This window comes from Apteryx mantelli, chromosome 3, assembly GCF_036417845.1.
Source record: "Apteryx mantelli isolate bAptMan1 chromosome 3, bAptMan1.hap1, whole genome shotgun sequence".
Classification (NCBI taxonomy): Eukaryota; Metazoa; Chordata; class Aves; order Apterygiformes; family Apterygidae; genus Apteryx; species Apteryx mantelli.
Window position 1 is genome coordinate 134,314,591 of NC_089980.1, and position 18,213 is coordinate 134,332,803.

Below are 18,213 nucleotides of genomic sequence, written 5' to 3' on the forward strand. Positions count from 1 at the left end.
TGGAATGAGAGAAAGCAGGGAAGGAATGCAAATATAATGAGAGTCTGATTTTTTTTTTCTTTGTGCAGGCCATGGGATGCATAAAATCTTCGTGGACTGTCTAAGCTCTGAAAATTTCTTCTAAATATAGCAATTTTCTTTGAATCTCCTTACTGCTAAAACCATGGGATCCTGATACAACAAAGTCTCAAGCATCTTTCATTTCTCATACAAAAAGCTTTATGAAGATCGGCAAATCCAAATGTATTAGGTCCTCCTTTTGAATAAATTGATGTTGCTTAGCATTCATATTGCTGAAACCTGGATGTTTGTTGCAGGGGCTGAGGGTCATGACTGTGCTTGGGTTTTTACACACAGACTCCACAGGGTAAAAAATTACAGTGCGCAGACTTTGCACACTATAGAATTTGAGCTTTTCTGAGGCATGCAACTGCCCAGGCTGGGCAGACATGGACAGAAGACCTTATGCTCCAGTACAAAGAGAAGGACTGACTAGAAGAAATCAGCTTTGCTGAAATGTGTTCAGATGCCAAAATCCTCATTTTCCATGCAGAGAACTCTTCCTTGGGGAAAGAGAAATAGAAATAACTAAAAACCCAAATTCCTACCAACTGTTAATCCTCACATCAGTATGTGAAACATCATGTTCTGGGCTCCTGGAGGATGTCTGTGAATATTCCTGGAAAGATGTAGGCCTTTTTTTTTTTCCTTTTTTTTCCTTTTTTTTTTCCACTAGTGCTACAGTTTCTGTCAGTTCTTTGCTCAAGAAGTAGTTTGCCCTGTAATTTCATAGCAATGCATATAAATTTTGCTTGCCTTCCCCCCCCCACCACCACCACTCTGAGAGGATGCATAAAAGAGAACAGATGGAGACTAGTTTGTACTGGTTCCACATATTCTGGTGCCTCTCATCATTAGGTCCTCTCCTGCTCCGTCCTTCACAGGGCACTCTCCCTTAAGTTCCCCATCAGAATCCACACATTTCTGTACGAAATGTTCTTCAGGGAGTGTATTTTGTCTTTGCATCTCAAAATGCACATGCTAAGCATCTGCAGCAAAACCTGGAACATATTCAGATCTTTCCCAAAAGCTTATAAAATTCCTTCTCTTTCCTCACTTGCTTTAACTGGTGATTCCTGGCTCTCTGTCTGACATCATTAAGGGAAAAGCAATGAGAATGCATAGGACCCACATGGCTGAAAGCAAGTCTGGAGCTCCATATCAAGAGGGAGAAAAGGCATCAGGAAAGGGAAGGGAAGAGGGAAGTCAAGCTTTGTTGAGAAATGCCAGCATGCAAAGGAATGTAGCTTAAAAATAACACAGCTGTTGACTATTCCTTAGCCAGAGGATAAGCAGGATAATTACAGTACATTCATTTTTATTCCAAATATGGTATGAAAATATAACATCTAGCCTGCTGTTTCTTATATGATCTCCTGCACAAAACAGTACTCAGTGCTATTAATCAGCTACACAGGTCCTTAAAGGATCTGATTTATAACATTTAGAACTACAACATGTAATAGACACAACTTGCAAGAAGTCGTCACACTTCAACAACACATGAAGGCCAGGCAGAATATCACATAGCACTAGAAGTGACAGTACTGCCAGTGTCTGAGCGACCAAAGCAGTCCTCGCAGGTCGGTCATTTCTCCTGACTCTACTGACTGCAGCAGGAGTCTAGACACCAGTACGCCTATAGTCATCTACATGTAGGCACCTAAATAAAGTCCACAGAACTGAATCCCACCAGATGTGCTACATGTAGTACATATTATAGAATATGTGGCATACATACTTCACAAATTACATTGTATTTGGTACTAAAATATATGTTCTTGTCTCAGGTTCTGTCTGCCCTTCCACAGTTCTGTCCGAACTGCTGTCCAAAGTCTGTCCAAAGTGCTTATTATTCCCTTGACTGATGCCGCTTGCCAATATAACCTTTTATAGTTATGTCTGTGAATTAAGTGCACGTTGTGGAAGTGAAAGACAGGAAATGTCGTTATTTTACAACACAGCAGGAATTTGTGGGTAGTTGGCCACCAACTGCTGAGGTTCCTCTGGAATTCAAAAGCAGAAATTTCTTTTTGATGATTTTCAAGTCTAAACTTTGCCTTGACAAAAATTCCAGACTCAGTATAAAGTATATTGTGATAAGCAGGAAATCCCTTCTTTTCTTGCCTTCACAATGGAGAAACATTGCAAGCAATTTAGTAACAGCCCTTTCATTCAGATCAGGTGTCCATCCTTGATGGTAGGCTCTCAGTCAATGCAGATTGTGCCTGAGGGCCATTGTCTGAGGAGGTGACAGAGCCACATGGCCAACCATCATCCTGCCAGAGACCAGGGTGCCCGTGGGGAGAAGATCCAGGAACTCAGGGCAAGGAAGAGAGGATAAAGGAGAGGGGACTGTGAGGTACATGTCACTGGGAATACTGGAGGTACACTGCAAAAGGGTGACAAAGCACGGGAACAGGTTGCCCACAGAGGCTGTGGAGTCTCCTTCTCTGGAGATATTCAAAAACCTGCCTGGATGCGATTCTGTGCAGCATGCTCTAGGTGACCCTGCTTGAGCAGGGGGGTTGGACTTAGACGATCTCCAGAGGTCCCTTCCAACCTCAACCATTCTGTGATTCTGTGAAAAGACTAAACCACTTGCTTTGGCTTAATTGGGATTTCATGCTGGTCTTGTGGAAAGACCCTTCATTTTATTTATCTTGACGATAAATCAGAAGCTTTCCTATAGGCTTGTGAAAATCCATCTCAATGACTGTCATTCGTTTCTTACCTTCAGCCTCATGGACCACCAGGAAGAGAAGGGGAAAGACAAGGTAAAGGGTTCTCATGGTTTAAAACGGGCCTACAGCTCCAAGTTGACCGGGAGAAGAAACAATAGGGTAGAGAGAGAACAATCAGTCTTTATGCTGGTAGCACACAAAGGTATTATTAACAATTACTATTTTCTGCTCAAAAGTGTGTGGTGATAGGTGCAGTCCACAGGGCAATACAAGAAGTTAAGAAGTACATAAGTACCTAAGAAGTACACAACTGGTCTAATAATTATGTCCCTCACAGCTGTTCACCATTGCAGGAGAACAAGAGCAGAGGATAGGAAGAAGAATTATCATATATCTGTTTCTTTAACCATAATGGACAAAACACTCTCAGTGAGAAGCAGTTTCAGTGTAATGTGTAAATATAGTCTCCATTCTCAAGGGTGCTCTGTTCAACAGAGTTCAGAATCACCAATGAATCACAGCTATGAAAAGTATAACAGAAGTGCTTTTGTTACTTGGGTTTTTTTTAGCTTAAGTAAGCAAAACATTGCTTGGACATGATAATTACTCAGTCAATAAGAGATTAAGTATTCTGCTTGAGCACATTGCATTAGAAATCACATAAAAGTCTAAAATCTATATTAAAAATGGTCCCCTACTTCTCCCCAGACAAGTTGTCCAAGTTATCTGCATTATAGAATGGCTCCAACAAGCAACTCTAAACCTTCAGTGTAAAATAAAAAAATGTTTTTAATTTACTAATAATACCAGTGAGAATAGCAAAGTTAATTGAACTTTGATTAGCTTATAAATAACTATTTACAGAAGAAGAACTCTAAATATTTGCTGAATATTGCCAGAGTGTCATGGATTTCTGGTATGTGCAATAATGGTGTGCAATTTCAGGAAAACTAAGACAACAAGCACAGACTGAATACAGTGTAACTGGAATGCAAGTACAGTATAATTTAAAATATGATGGCACCTCCTCAGTTAAGGCCCTGTCTACAGCAGACTCCCTTGTGAAGTCAGGACAGCTCCATCTCCCCAGAAACTCAGAAATTGTTTGTCTGGATGTTTCTGTGGTTTTGTGTTGCTTCTGTGCTAGAAGTCAAAAAGGTGTCAGAGCTGACTCAGTAATCTTCAGGGTGTATTGGTTTTATTTTAATATTTCCATATATCTCCCAAGACACTTATTGGCTATTTATATGTATTTCATCTTTGCTGAAGGTTACTCAGGCATATCTATGTATATGATTTATGTATCACATCACTGTAAACAATATTTAGATGTAATACATAATGTATTATATGCAATATAGATTATAGACTACTCAGGGTACATGGTACATATTCTAATTTGGATCTTACATTGCATCTGAAGCAGAAATTGCATTTGTTCTGATCCTCCTTCACTGCCATTTTAACTCATTTTTGAAATATACAGCTTGCCAAAAAATGCTTAATACTGTTTATATCATAAAATCATTGAGGTTGGAAGGGGCCATCTGACAGTATAAATTATTAGGTTTTGGCATAAAGCACATAGTTCAGGTGCGAATGACAGAAGATGAAGGTATTTCACAATGCATCTAGAGTTTGTGGTTAGCTCAACAAAACCGTTCGTGTTACTCAGCCCATCTCCTATCTGGAACCTTGAAATAGCCTCTTCTCTTCTTGCCTTTTTAGCTAAAAGTCCTCAGCTACATCAAGGATTTCAGCCTATGCCAGGGTACGTGTCAGAGAGGGACTGGCCAGAAATCCCCTCTGGGAATTTGTCTTCACAAGGGAAAATCTCTCCACTCAGAAGATTCCTGGAAGCGGCCCTCAGAAGGGATCGTAGCAAATATATTCACTGCTGTGTCCAAACTGGCCTGAGGGCAAGGGAGTATGAGGAGCAGCAGAGCCAGGATACATCGCACTATCTTTGCAGGTGCCTTACCTGGGACTGATGAAGACAGTACCAAAACATGCTGAAGATGCCACAAACCTGCCTTACAATGGGGTGGGCTCAGATGTGCCCGTAGCTGTAGCACTACTCTGCCAGAAAGGGATGAGGAGCCGGGACTGGGGGGAGGAAAGAAAGGAGGGAAGATAACAAGCTCTGCTGTTTAGCAGTCATTAATATCTTCATCAGTGTCCTGGGGAATGAGACAGAATGCACCCTCAGCAAGTTTTGCGGACAGCACCAACCTGGGGTTATGCTCGAGGGCAGAGCTGCCATTCAGAGAGGCTGAAACAGCCAGCGCAATGCAATAGGAACCTCCCAAAATTCAGCAACTAAAAAGGTAAAGTCCTGCACCTGGGCTGGACTGACCCTCTGATCAGTACCAGCTGCAGATGGACCAGGGGGTAGCAGCTTGGCTGAAACAAACCTGGGTATCTTGATTGACAGCAGGCTAAATATGGGTCACCACTGCACCCCGGCAGCCACGAAGGCTAATGGCATCCTGGGCTGTATCAGCAGGAATGTAGGCAGCAGATGGAGGGAAGCATATCTTCCCCTTTGCTCTCCACTCTTAGACAACATCTTATCTAACTGGGTCCAGCTGTGGCACCTCTGCCACAAAAGAAAGGTTGATAAACTGGAGCAAGTCCAACAGACAATAGCCAAGATGGTCGGGGGGCTGGAGCACTTCATCTAAGCCTGGAGAAGAGATGGCTTTGCAGGGACTTAGTAGCATCCTTTCCATACCTGAAAGGAGATTAGTGAGAAGGCGGGTTGGACTAGATGATCTCCAAAGGTCCCTTGCAACCTCAACCAGTCTCTGATTCTGTGATTTGGAAAACAGTGGGGGAAATGCCCTCTCAGGAACAGCTTTCAAGAAGGGCAGCAGGCACAGCATCAGGGGGCCTACACAGAAACCTGGTGTCTGTTTCTAGTTGGGGGTTTCTTTTTGTACTTAACAGAAGTCATTTTACTGCACACACTTTCAACATAATTCACCCCAGACACTTGGAGCCGGCTAGGTGTGCCAGTGATGTGGTGCAGCACGACAGCGATCATGGCCATGCCTGCAGTCTGCAGGGATCTGCAGGTGTCTTTCCTGGCCCTTCCCATGGATGCCCCTTTATGCTCCAGAACAAGTGTTTCCAGACCCCTGAGGCAGCAGCGGAGGGGGCAGCAGTGGGCGGCTGGTGCATGTGGGGTGTCACCGGCACAGAGCCCGCTGCTGGAGCCGGGAGCTCCTCAGACACCAGCCCCATCTGCTGCCTTGCCCCAGACTGCACACGCGGAAATCCCGCAGGGTCGGAGGCGACGGAGGCTGGGAGCCCCCTGCTCGCTGCCCCCGTCCCAGCCGGCGCATCACAATGTGCCACAGTGGCACCGCGGCGACCGCGGCCACGGCCAGCAGCGCGTGTCCCCCAGCGCGGCACTGTGCCGGCGCGCGGCCGTGCGGACAGAGGTGGCTCCCGGCCCGGCGTCGCCGCCGCCTCGGGGACACGCGTCCGGCCTCTCGCAGGCCTGCTCAGCGCCCGGCGCTGCCCGGCGCGGGACACGGCCGCACCGCAGCCGTCCGCCCGGCCTCGGCGCCATGGGCCAGGCCAGCTGCTGCGGCGCCCGGGGCGCTGCCGGCCCCGCTGCCGGCACGCGGGCACAGCCCGGGGCCCCCGGCCCCGCGCCTCCTGGCGCCCGCCGCCGCCTCTGGGGCCGCGCAGCCTCCCGGCCCCCGCCGCCGCTCGGCGCCTTCGTCTCCAGCAGCAGCCCCCAGCTCCTGCTCGCCCTCCGTGCGCAGGTGACGCGGCACCAGCGCACGCGCCGCAGGCACCTGCTGCTCTTCCCCCACGCGGTCGCCATCGCCAGCTTCAAGTAAGAGCAGCCATCGCAGCCCTCCTTCCTCCCCGACACCGCCTCGGCCTCCACCACCCGTCCCCAGGCACATTCCTCGCCCCAAGGGGTCCTGCGGGATCCATGAATGCACAAAGCATGTCTTTAATGAGGGGAGGTGCAAGGAGAACACGACAGGCTCCTGCTCTTGTCCTTCTCCTCTGCACGCCTTCACCAAGCATCCCGCTGCTATCATTGCCCAGCAGCGACTTCTCCAAAGTCCTCTGCGTGTGTGCTGCGAAGGAGGCTCATTGCTGCTGCCCGCGGCTCAGGGCCACCGTTCCCATGGCTCTGCCCCTGGAAATGGCTCTCCCATGGGGGACAGCTGGGGTTGCCCCCACGGCAAACACCCACAGATGAGTCCCTGCTCTTCCTCCCGGCAGATGCGGCCCCACTTTCCGCCTGCAGCACCGCGTGCGGCTCAGCGAGCTCTGGGTGCTGTGCAGCGAGGAGGCGGCCACGGCCAGGCCTGAGGACGAGGAGCAGGAGCAGGAGGAGGAGGAGGTCTTCGGCCTCAAGTGCAGCCACACCCTCATCCTCGTCTGGCCCAGCGACCTCTGCGTGGTCACTTTTGGGTGAGTCTGGGCGACACCTGCCAGGGGCCTGCGCGAGCCCCTCTCCTGCCCCACACGGCTCAGCCCTGGCCCTGGCACTCTGCCCACGGGGGCGAGAGCTGTTCGGGGCCAGCTCTGTCCCACGCAGGAGCAGCAGCAGCAGCAGCAGCGTGGGCTGAGGCCGCTTCTCCGTTGCGCTGCAGGTCGCAGGAGGTGAAGCAGCTCTGGCTGGACACGATGCTCCGGTAAGCTCTGCCGGGGAACTCCACGTGCCGCCGTAGGGCTGAGAGCGGGCGAGTGCTCCAGGCGGAGCTGCACGCAGAAACACCGGAACGTCGCTGGGGAAAGGGGCACCCGCCGCCCAGGGCAGCTCCTGGGCACAGCGGCGGGACTTGCTCGGCCTCGCGGTCGCAGTCGCCACCGAGCCCAGGAGCTGTCACCGCAGCTCCTCGCCGGCAGGCGCGGGCACCCCGAGCCGCTGCCGTCCGTCCCCACGAGGAGGAGGCCCGTGGGCAGCAGGAGGCAGGGCGCCGCAGAGCGCTGCTCCCAGCCAGCGCTGCCGCAGGCTCTCGGGCTTGGGGGTCCCTCGGCAGCGCGGGGCTGGCTGGCAGCAGAGAGCAGCGAGGGCTGGCGCTGACAGAGCTCTTGGCGTGCCCTTCCCTGTGCACAGGCAGAGCCCAGGAGCCCCGGGAGCCAGGCTCACCCGACTGCCCTCCCTGCGCCTCCTCACCGAGCTCGTCGGCTTCCGCCGTCCCGTAAGTGTCCTCACGCCGCCCGCCGCGCCCCGACAGCGCCTCGGCTTCCCCAAAGGCGCCCAAAGCTGGCCAGTTCCTCACGGCGCCTCTCTGCTCTCTCGCCTAGGAGGTGTCGCTGACGGCGGCGACCGTGGAGACGCTGATCTCGGCAGAGGTGAGCAGGGCTCCCTTTCCCTGCCCGCACTGCCTGTGCACGCGCGCTAGCTCAGCCCCTGGGGCGGCTCCCCGGGGCGGGCAAAGGCAGCAAATGCCTCGTGCCAGGCAGAGCGCGGCAGGGCGCACCGTCCCCGCGGCCACGGGCAGAGCCCTCGTGCCGCGCTGGGGCTGCTGGGCACCGAAGCAGCAGCCTCCAGCCGTGCGGGGGCTGCGGGCTGCAGGGCCGCTTCGGGGGCGCTGGCTGCGCAGGAGCCTTTGCCACAGCCCCCGTGGCACAGAGGGGCAGCGTCGGGCCCGCACCTCCGGCCTCTCCTCCGCGGGCCTTGGGCGCCCTCCGCTTTGCCCGGGAGCCTCGCGCAGATGCCTGCGTCGCTGCAGCAACTCCCTCGCGGCCCCGGCTGCTGAGGGGCACCTCTGTGACCTTCACCCGTTTCTCGCAGCAGGCTGACGCCAAGAAATGCCCCCGCTCGGACCCTTCCGACATGCGAGAGGGCCTTGGCCACTTGCCTGGTGAGTCTGAGAAAGAGACGGAGCAGCTGCCTTCTGACACGCTGCTTGTTCCCTCCCACCATGCAAAACCTCTGCGCCTCTGCACAAGCTGGAGGAGACCCTGCAGCACAGGGCGCCGCACACACACAAGCGGCACCGTCCGGCTCTCTCCGCCGCATCTTCTACACTGAGTTTGGCTTTGCTTTTGCTTGCAGCAGAGGGAGCGAAGGCAAGAAGGCCGCTGATATCTTGGCCACTTGCTCGGCGAGGAGCCTCTGCCAGCGGGGACCGCCCAGGGCAGCTCGACTCTGGCCCCAGGGCGGCTCTCTTTGGCCAGCCTCTGGCAGTGGTCTGCGGGGAGGATGGTGGCCTGCCCCAGCCAGTGCAGGTAAGCAAGCCTGGGGACGGAGGCATCCTGGCTGCTCGTGCGAGGCCGCATGCCCAGCCCTTGTGCATGTCTGTGGTGTGACAGAAGTCACCTGAAGGAATCTTTCAGCAGCAGAAGCATCCAGGGCTTCAGCTGAGGACTGACAATGACAAGTAGCTGAACGTTATCGTTGGGTGAAAGATGCTCTTGTGAGAGTTTCCCCGCAGAGCTGGCTTTTGCAGCAGAGAGGCTTTTCTCTCTTGCAAGCAATCTCTGCCGGGCATCGAGGCTGGCTTGGGAAGGAGGGGATTCGAACATGGTGGCTTGAGGACTCCACTGAAGTCAGGGGGGTTCCCCAGGGCAAAAAGAGGGTGCATTAGGAAATAGCAGGTTCCTGCCAGTGCAATCTATGTGGAACAAGAAGGAGCTACTAAGCCAAGCAAAGCAGAGTGTGCCTGCAAGAACAAAACTGTCCCTTTCTTCCTGCAGGATCTCCTGGCTATACTGTACGAGAAAGGGCCTGCCACTGAGGGGATCTTCAGGAGAGCGGCCAGCGAGAAGGCCCGCAAGGAGCTGAAGGAGGTTCTGAACCAGGGCGAGAACGCTGACCTGGACAGCAAACCTGTGCACCTCTTGGCAGTGGTGCTGAAGGTGAAGTCCTCTGACTTTTAGCTCTCAGAGCACGTGGCTAATCTGCATGGGCCTCCGTCAGTGCCTCCACTGACCTCGGTGGCACTCAAAGCTAAAACCCTACTGAAGCCAAACTCAGTGGTTCAGGCTCAGGACACTTGGGCTTTTTTCTTCTCCACCACGTTTTCAGTTCCCCTAGTTCCGCCCCTGATTCCCTGCATGCCCATGGGAAACCCACTTCCTCCACCTCCTCCTCAGCATCCTCCTCTCCTCACTGAGGACTACTGAGATGGAGGGCTGCACCAAAGGCTCAGATATGAGCTGGGTGCTGCTCCTGCACTCACACCGCTGCACTTGGCATGTTCTCGTGCAGCCCCCTGCGCTCCCAGTGCTCAGGAGCACCTTTGGGAGCAGGGAGCTCAACGCAGCCTGCCTGCTCGTGAGCTCAAGCACGCACACGCTCCCTCTCCGCTCACTGGTAGCATTGAGAGCATCATCTGAGTACCTTGGCCTTGCAGGACTTCCTGCGAAACATCCCCTCCAAACTCCTCTCGGACAGCCTCTACGAGAAGTGGATGGAGGCGCTGGAGATGCCAAGCCAGCAGGACAAAATTGACCAGCTGAAAGAGTAAGACTTTGAAGCAGGCCCACCATTTTGGAGGGAACTCACACTCACTCCAGGGAGGAAGGAGCAGCCCCTGCACCCTGCATTATTAACGTCACATTTGGTTTGTGTTCCCCAGGGTGGCTGACAGCCTGCCCAGAGCAAACCTCCTCTTGCTCCAGCGCTTGCTTGCTGTGCTCCATCACATCAGCGAAAACGTGGAGACCAGCAGGATGGACGCCAGCAACCTGGCCATCTGCGTGGGGCCAAACCTGCTGAGCCCCGGCACGGACAACGGGCTCCCGCTGGAAGTGCTGAAGGAGCGCAATGACAAGGTCTCTTGAATTCACCCCCTCGCTACCGCCTTGGGGGCAGCTCTGCGCCATGCCCACAGAGACCCCTGCCCTTGCAAAAGCTCACCAAAGCAGCACCTCTGAACGCTGGGGGCGCCCCTCACCGGCACTCTCTGCAACGGCACAGGCAAATCTCTAAATCCGTGGTTTTCTGTGTGCAGGTGACAGCACTGGTCGAGTTCCTAATAGACAACTGCCGAGCAATATTTGGGGAGCACATCGCCTTGCCCTTCAGTCCCTCGGCCGAGGAGTCACCGGAGCACACACACAGCTCCACAGGTAGGGGGATGCACTGATGATTGTCCCCGGCCAGGGCTGCTGCTTTGCATTCTTTCACTGCATATCGGAAGACATCTGTGGCCATGCAGAGAGGTGCAGAGGGTTTAATATGGTATTGCAGCGTTTGCCTCCTGGAACGCTTTCCAGGAGCTCGGAAGGACAACACTCACAAAACAACACCCATGCCAGATGGTAAACGTCTGCACAGCTCTGCTCCTCCCCTAGCTGCTGCCTATGGCCTAGAACTGCACTCTCGCAGGACATTGCCCTCTCTGCCTCCTTAACTTCTCCTCTAGCTCGTCGGCAGGAAGGTTGTATTTGGCAAAGTGTGTGGTTGCACAGGGAAAGTCCCCTGGTACCTTCAGAGAGTACCTAAAAAGCACCTAACAGGCTCGTTCTCCCCACAGCACACCCAGGGGCTCCTCAGCATGACGGTTCTGCCTGCAGCAGCCCAGAGGCAGGAGCTGAAGGCAGCACCCCTACATTGGAGACGGAGCAGCCCAACGGCAGGAGCAGCAGTCTCAGCAGACCATATCCAAAATGCGTCTCTGCCCCTTCCCTGAGCAATGTGATGAATGACATCAGCAGGATGCAGAGGTGGTTCTCAGAGCCGGACCTGTCCTTGCACAACCGCTTTGAAGGCACGAGCAGGGAGCAGGAGCCGAGGAAAAGCGAGGTCAATTACGAAGGCATGAGCAGGGAGCAGGAGCTGAGCAAAAGTGAGGACAATTTTGAAGGCATGAGCAGGGAGCAGGAGCCGAGTGGAAGTGAGGACAAATGTGAAGGCATGAGCAGGGAGCAGGAGCCGAGTGGAAGTGAGGACAAATGTGAAGGCATGAGCAGGGAGCAGGAGCCGAGTGAAAGTGAGGGCAATAACAAAGGCACGAGCAGGGAGCAGGAGCCAAGCAAAAGTGAGGACAATTTTGAAGGCATGAGCAGGGAGCAGGAGCCGAGTGGAAGTGAGGGCAACTACGAAGGCAGGAGCAGGGAGCAGGGGCCGAGTGAAAATGAGGACAATTAGCCCATCCACCAGTAACAGCTAAGGCTGGAGAAGGAGGCACTTGATAAAACACCTTTCCATATTGCCTTCACAATTATCCAACAGCTCTCTATACCCAAAACATCCTCCAGCTGCTCCCTGCAGAGCTGCTTTCCTCACCTCATGCCTCCGCCTTCACCTGCTCTACACTGCTTTCACCCTCTACTCCACAAAATAACTTTTAAAATAGGCCCCAGGCTTTTTCCACCAAGCGCACTGAGGACAGCAGCAGACACCTAGCAGAGCCATCGAAAAGCACTCCATGTCATGCCATTTGGCCAACTGCAGGAAAAGGTGCGCAAAAAGCCTCCAGAACTGGGCGCCTGGGAAAACATGAGTTGTCCAAGAGACAGCTCCACGAGGAAAGCCTATCTGTTCTCCTGCACAATTGTCCAGGAACACAGGCCAGATGACAAAAGCCGTTGCCTGTGGCCTATCAGCAAAGGCCCCATTTCAAGTCAGCTGAGGAAGTGCTTTGAGAGGGCGTGGAGTAGAGGAATCCTGGAAGACCACCCCTTTAGGAAGAGCCTCCCAAAACATGCCTGACCACAAGAGTTCCCTCCTACAGCCTCGCAGTGCCCACCATGAGGTCCGCAATGTCCAAGCAGGACACTCTGGCACCCTGCCCATGCACCAGCCGTGCACAGGACACAGCAGAGGTGTCTCCAAGGCATGTGCTCAGGGACAGAGTTTCTGCACGGAATGGTTTGGAGGTGGAAAGTGCAATGCGGAAGGTTGCTGCTGGAATAAACTTCCCTAGGAGTTTACCTGTGACCCCTGGAGCTCATCAACTGAGAGCCATGCCTGAATGCTGCCAAGGACCCAGGCAAGGGCTTACATTCTTGGGCAACCAATGGATAGGAGGATGGAAAGCTGTGCCAGAATCGATAGTGGCATAGGTAGAAAATATTCCTGTGCCTTTTGATCAAAACCCTTGAGACCTATATGAGGAACCTTTGGGCTTTGGAGGTCATGCTTTCCTGGATTCCATGTTCAAGTAGGACCTCTTCATGATTTGCTGAAGAAAAGCTCAATATGGAATTGGAAACCTCAACTTCATGCAGCATTAAGTGCTTTAAAAACTGAAATGCTTACTTACCCATCTATGGGACCCCCCTACCCTACAGCTTCATTTACACTACATATAGGCATAGGGGATAAGGGACTTCAGTAGGGATTATGTCAAGAAAATGGGCAAGGCGGAAAGGATTACACCATTGGCAGAGGCTTTAAATTTTGGCAAGGGTCCCAGGAGAACCACATTCCCTTGGAGAAAGTGCTATTAGCCATAAATGAAGAGATAGTAATGACTGAGTCATTAACTCAAGATAGGAAATCAAGTTATGTGTGCTGAAAAGTACTGAAGGCCCTTATAAGAATGCAGCTATAGAAGAACTAATACTCCAGTTCCTAGGTATTGGACAGATAGGGAAACGCATACAAAAATAATACGTTTAGGCCGATCTGCTGTCATTCCTAAAGTCTTTAATGAGAATTTGTAGGTACCTACAGCGGCAGGAGATTGTTTGCATTGCAATACTCATGGCATTGCACATACTGGCTATCCAGTCGAGGAGGCACCTGTCCTACCATGCCCAGAGCTCTGGAATTATGCAGTAGGAAATACTCACCTGGCACCTGCATCTGGCAACATGCCTGTGGTACTGAGACATGACGAGCATATGACGATGCTTTGGGAGGCATCTGTGCATGCCCCTTCAATACTATTCACTGCAAAGATGATGTAAATTGTGAAGCTGGCAACATTTGCTGTTGGAATGTGACCTATGTTTTTGATCAAATCACCAAGGAGAATTACTGCTCACCTTCTCACTTGATTGAACAAAAGGTGTCTTCTTTGGCACTGTTTAAGACATCAGTAACACTCGGAGTAACCTTCCATCAACTAGACACCTTTCTCAAAAAAAAAAAAAAAAAAAAAAAAAAGCCAAGGTTGCTAAAAGTCTGTCCAGAACTGGAAAACACTGAGAAGAAAGAGAAGGAAACATGAGGTATGATCTAGCCAACTGATTCAGTGAGCAAAAGTGGAAACCAGCCTGACTGCACATCACTGGGATGATATCTTGAAAGACTGGTCACCAAAAGCTATCAGTACACTGCGACTGATGTTCCATCCTGTGCTCATACTGTTAATAAACACCGCCTTGTTATTTGTTGTCACCTTGATCTTGACCTGTTAATTTAAAATCTGAATAGTTCACCTCCCACGCGGGGAATATCTAAGAGAAGCTGGTCAGAGAGGATGGCACTCTGACACACCTCCCTACTGCGACGTGCTCCAGGCAGTAGGCCTGCTTCCCCACTGCTCTGCAGACTCATTGGCACTGAGAGCTGGGCAAAGCAGGTGCAGAATGCTGCCTTCTTGGTCCACATTCCCTCTGCATGGCTGAATGCCCCCGTCTCACCTGGGAAGCAGCACAGGGACTCAGCCATGCAGTTCCCTTGGAAAGGCAGCCATGAAGGGAACCAGGCTAACTCTGAAGGGAACTAGCTTAGTTCTCTGACCCAACAAGTGCTTCAATGCCCGCAATGGACCACGTGCAGTTAGAAAACTCTGGGAAATTTTTCCCTGCCAGTTTCACCAAAATTATAACATGCTGCTATTCTGCTGGCATTAGCCAGGCAGCAGTACCTGCAGCTACCAGGTGTATCTCCACCAGGACTAGTTCTGGCTCCAGGGAAAGGAAACCCACCTTGGGTAGGTGTTCTGCTTCCACTTCTCTCTGAACTGTGACAGCAGTCAGTCCTTACTGCCTGTGTCACCAGGACAAAGAGGGAAAACCTCAGAGGAACTGCTGAAGGCTCCACATTCACAAGAGGAAGCAACTTATTAAATACGTAGTCTGAAAAGAATAGAAAGGGCATCTCCTCTTGGGAAAGCGATATAATCCCCATAGGGACAGCCAACTCGCATACACACAAGGACTAAGAGCCTCTGTGGATGTTGGGTGAAGAACTTTTTTTTTTACATCTCTTTGAAATTCAAGATGCTAATTAGCTCCCAGGGATGTGGGAAACATCATTCCAGGGTGAAAGGAAGACAACTGAGGGTGCCTTGGGCAAGGAAGGAAGAGGTAAGAAGTGGCTGGAAACGCAATAATAGCACAAAATGTATTTGACCTTAAACAGTAAAATCATCAGCAATTCTTCTGAAACTGGAATTGAGTTTTCCTACATACAGAACTCATGGGACAGATATTATGATGCTTGAGGAGGGACCCGAGGGCTTGTGTTCTGGCGAGATAGGGACTCCCCTGGGCAAAGAGGGCAGACGCTTCCCGGGCAGCAGCACAGAGGTCTTCCACGCTCTCAGGCCTCAGCTAGCTCCCAGAGGGTGTTCTGTGGTGACCTCAGCAGCGACGGAGACCCTTCTCTGCCCTCGTGCCGTGGCCGGGGGAGGTGCCGCCCTGGGTTGTGGTGCAGCCTGTCGGGCTCTGAGGGTGTCTGCTGGGAAGCCTGGGAGTGACCTGGACTTGCGGGTGGGCACTGCTGAGGTGGCTGGGCCTTGCTGTGGCCAGGGCAGTGGAGGCGACGGGGAAGGGTGCTTTGGGTAGGCAGCTTTGGACTGCCTGAGGTCATGGAGAGTATGGAGGCACATGCTTCATATACTGTGGCATTGGCAGGGACATGCATCCCTCTCAGTGTTCACACCTGGATCATTTCTTACCCGTAGTTCTACAATTGCTGTTGCCTACAGGGTGGGTAGCCCTGGAGGTGCCTGGCCAAGGGGGACACACACCCCAGCACACACATCCACATACAGCCACATGCTGCTGCTGCCCGAGCCTCCCATGGGCACAGAGATGCCCCAGCGCCCCAGAGGACTGGGACACTGCTCCCGCGCCAGGGAAACCACCTGCGGGAACCACAGAGTGCCTTTGTGCCACCAGCAGCAAGCGCCGGGGCCCGGGAGGCACTGCGAGGCACAGCGTCCCCCACCACGCTGCCAGGGAAGAGCAGCCCTGAGCGCGGCCGTGGTGGGGAACCTGAGCATCGCAAAACCCTTACCCACACAGAACCTCCTGTCCCACCAGGAAACCTCTGCACTTTCCACCAACTGCAATGCCAAACTACACGGCTTTATTGAAGCAGGGACATGCAGCTTCTTTCCAGCTGACACAAGGGCCTCGGCCGCCTTGCTCCCGCACACAAGTGCCCTTGCATCCCATCAGGAGCAGCGCTTCACCTTCCGTTTGCACACGACTTGGAGACTGCAGAAGCAGGAAGGGAGGAGGACATGCAGAGCCATTTCAGGACTGAGAAGCAAGGGGGGAATGCTGCTTGGAAGATTCAGGGCCTCAGCCGAATATGCTGTAGGAGTAAAAGAGAGAGTGATGGCACCTGCTTGCAACGTACTCTTTGCATTTCCCTTTCTCCCAGCCTCTCCAACTACCTCTCCCACACTAAGCAACTGCAGGGAGGGTCTAAAGCTAAATGCCCCAGAAGGAAGCTCCAGTGCTTCTTGCAGGCGCCTTGGAGCTCTGTTTTCCTAAGCGGTTGCAGCGCCAGCTCCAAGGCTCTGCAGGGACACCCGGGCAAGGACTGGGAGCCTCGTGCCACGGCAGGGACACCCGTCACTCTTGGCCACTGTGGCAGAGCCTCCGTCAGGGCTGTGCAGGTCTCGTGGGGCCGAGGGGAGTGGGAAGGTGCTGTCTGACTTTGGGGTCCTTCAGGGCAGCCCCAAGCACACAAGGCCCTTTCTCCTCCTGCCCTGGGCTCTGCCTCACAGCATGAAGGCACAAAGGCGTTAACCAGGAGTGTGGGTTTAAAGACAACAGCAGCTCTTTCTGCTGTTGCTTTGGCATGGCAACATCAATTTCAATTCCAGAACTTACTTTTTGCAACAAATGGAAAATCTTGAGCATACTCCCTTGGCAACATAAGGGAAATAGCAATTTGAAAATGAACAATAGCCTTTTATTCGTTCACATTCCTTCTTACTTCCTGGTGCGAAGGAGAATCCTGCAAATTAAAACAGTTGAAAAGGAGCAAGAATGGGATTACTGTAAAGAATCCGTGTATTCCAGAGGAGCCGATACTCCCCTTGCATGTTAGCCTCCACACAGACTCAGCATCAAACCCGCAGTCTTTACATCTTCCGAAGAAAGTTTACATGGCGATGTGTGTGTGCACAGGGCAGGCAGCGGGGAAGAGCAGCGGGAGGCCGAGGCAGAGCCGTGCTGCCTCCCCAGCTCCGCAGCTGCATGCCCACCGCTGCCGGCAGCAGCAGCAGAGCGGGAAGCAGGGCACAGCCCGCACCCCACGTTCCCTCCCGGCTGCTCCCGGCCGCCAGTGGCCTCTGATGGAAAGCCCTCGCGCAGCCCTCGCCAGGCCTCACGCCTCGGGGCACCGGCACCTTGGGACGCTCGGCTTAGAGGCCGCTGGATGAGGGGGCAGCTTTGCGCCCCAGGCAGGGCTCCTCAAATGGCATCACACTTATGGTCTGACGTGCCATCGCTCCCCAAGGTGCCCGCTGTTCGAACAGCCTGGTCTGGCTGTAAGGGCTGCGTCCTCTGTGGCTGCAGCATGAGCTCCTCTGCAGCAGCTCCCCACGAGGCAGCTAAAGGCAGGACCCGGGAGCTGCCTCCCACTTCAGCCCCCCAAGGAGACAGCCTTTATTCCTGGGAGCTATCTCCACACCCGCTGCCCATGCTCATGGGGGAAAGGGCGCTCTCAGAAGAGCTTTCGAGCTATGCCGTTGCATGGCTTTTCCCATAGGAACACTAAGTCGACCAGAAAACCAACCATTCCCTCCAAACTGTTCAGTGCCTCTGACCAACGGGGCCGCTTGCGGGGCATGGACGACACCTCTGAGGTGGGTTCACACCTCACCTCTGCTCCCCTCCTCACATCTCACCTGCAGCGCCCTGGAGCAACAGCAGGAAGAAAGGGAAGAGCAAGCACAGGATCCGCATGGCTGACAGACGGCCCAGAGCTCCACGTGGCTGCGGAGGGGAGTCACAAGGCAGCAAGGAGAAGAAGGACCCCGTGAGGAGACAGCAATGGTGATTAGCATTACAACTGCATGAAGATCCCGGGAAGAGTCGTTTGGACAATCTACATGGGTTTTTTCATTATCTTTCTCACAGGTCTGCCTTACGGTTTCTCCAAAAGACAGACTGGGGAACTCCTGCCTGGTTGTTGCAATTTTAGTCAAATCAACATCCAAGGAAATTTCAAAAATGCAAGCAGAAACTCACCTTGGAAGCTGTACTCCTCAGCCCTAACACATCATGTCTTTTCTCCTGAGGAGAATTCAATATGTTTTCAAAGGGACAGAATCGAGGGGTGAGCTAAGAAACAAGTTCCAATGTAGTTACCTGATGGGAGCTATTGCTAGGGCATTTGCCCTCT

General features: G+C 53.0%; 1 protein-coding gene and 1 pseudogene across 1 annotated transcript; one reads left to right on the forward strand and one right to left on the reverse strand.

The window, feature by feature from the left end:
- Positions 1-2,804: 2,804 nt before the first annotated feature.
- On the forward strand, positions 2,805-12,737 carry LOC136991638 (T-cell activation Rho GTPase-activating protein-like; annotated as a pseudogene).
- Positions 12,738-16,690: 3,953 nt separating this feature from the next.
- LOC136991695 (ostricacin-2-like) lies at positions 16,691-17,774 on the reverse strand. Its single transcript, XM_067294851.1, has 2 exons — positions 17,717-17,774; positions 16,691-16,821 (listed from the first exon to the last, which is right to left on the reverse strand). The coding sequence occupies exons 1-2, from the start codon at positions 17,772-17,774 to the stop codon at positions 16,691-16,693; spliced, it is 189 nt and encodes a 62-aa protein (XP_067150952.1).
- Between the last annotated feature and the right edge of the window lie 439 nt (positions 17,775-18,213).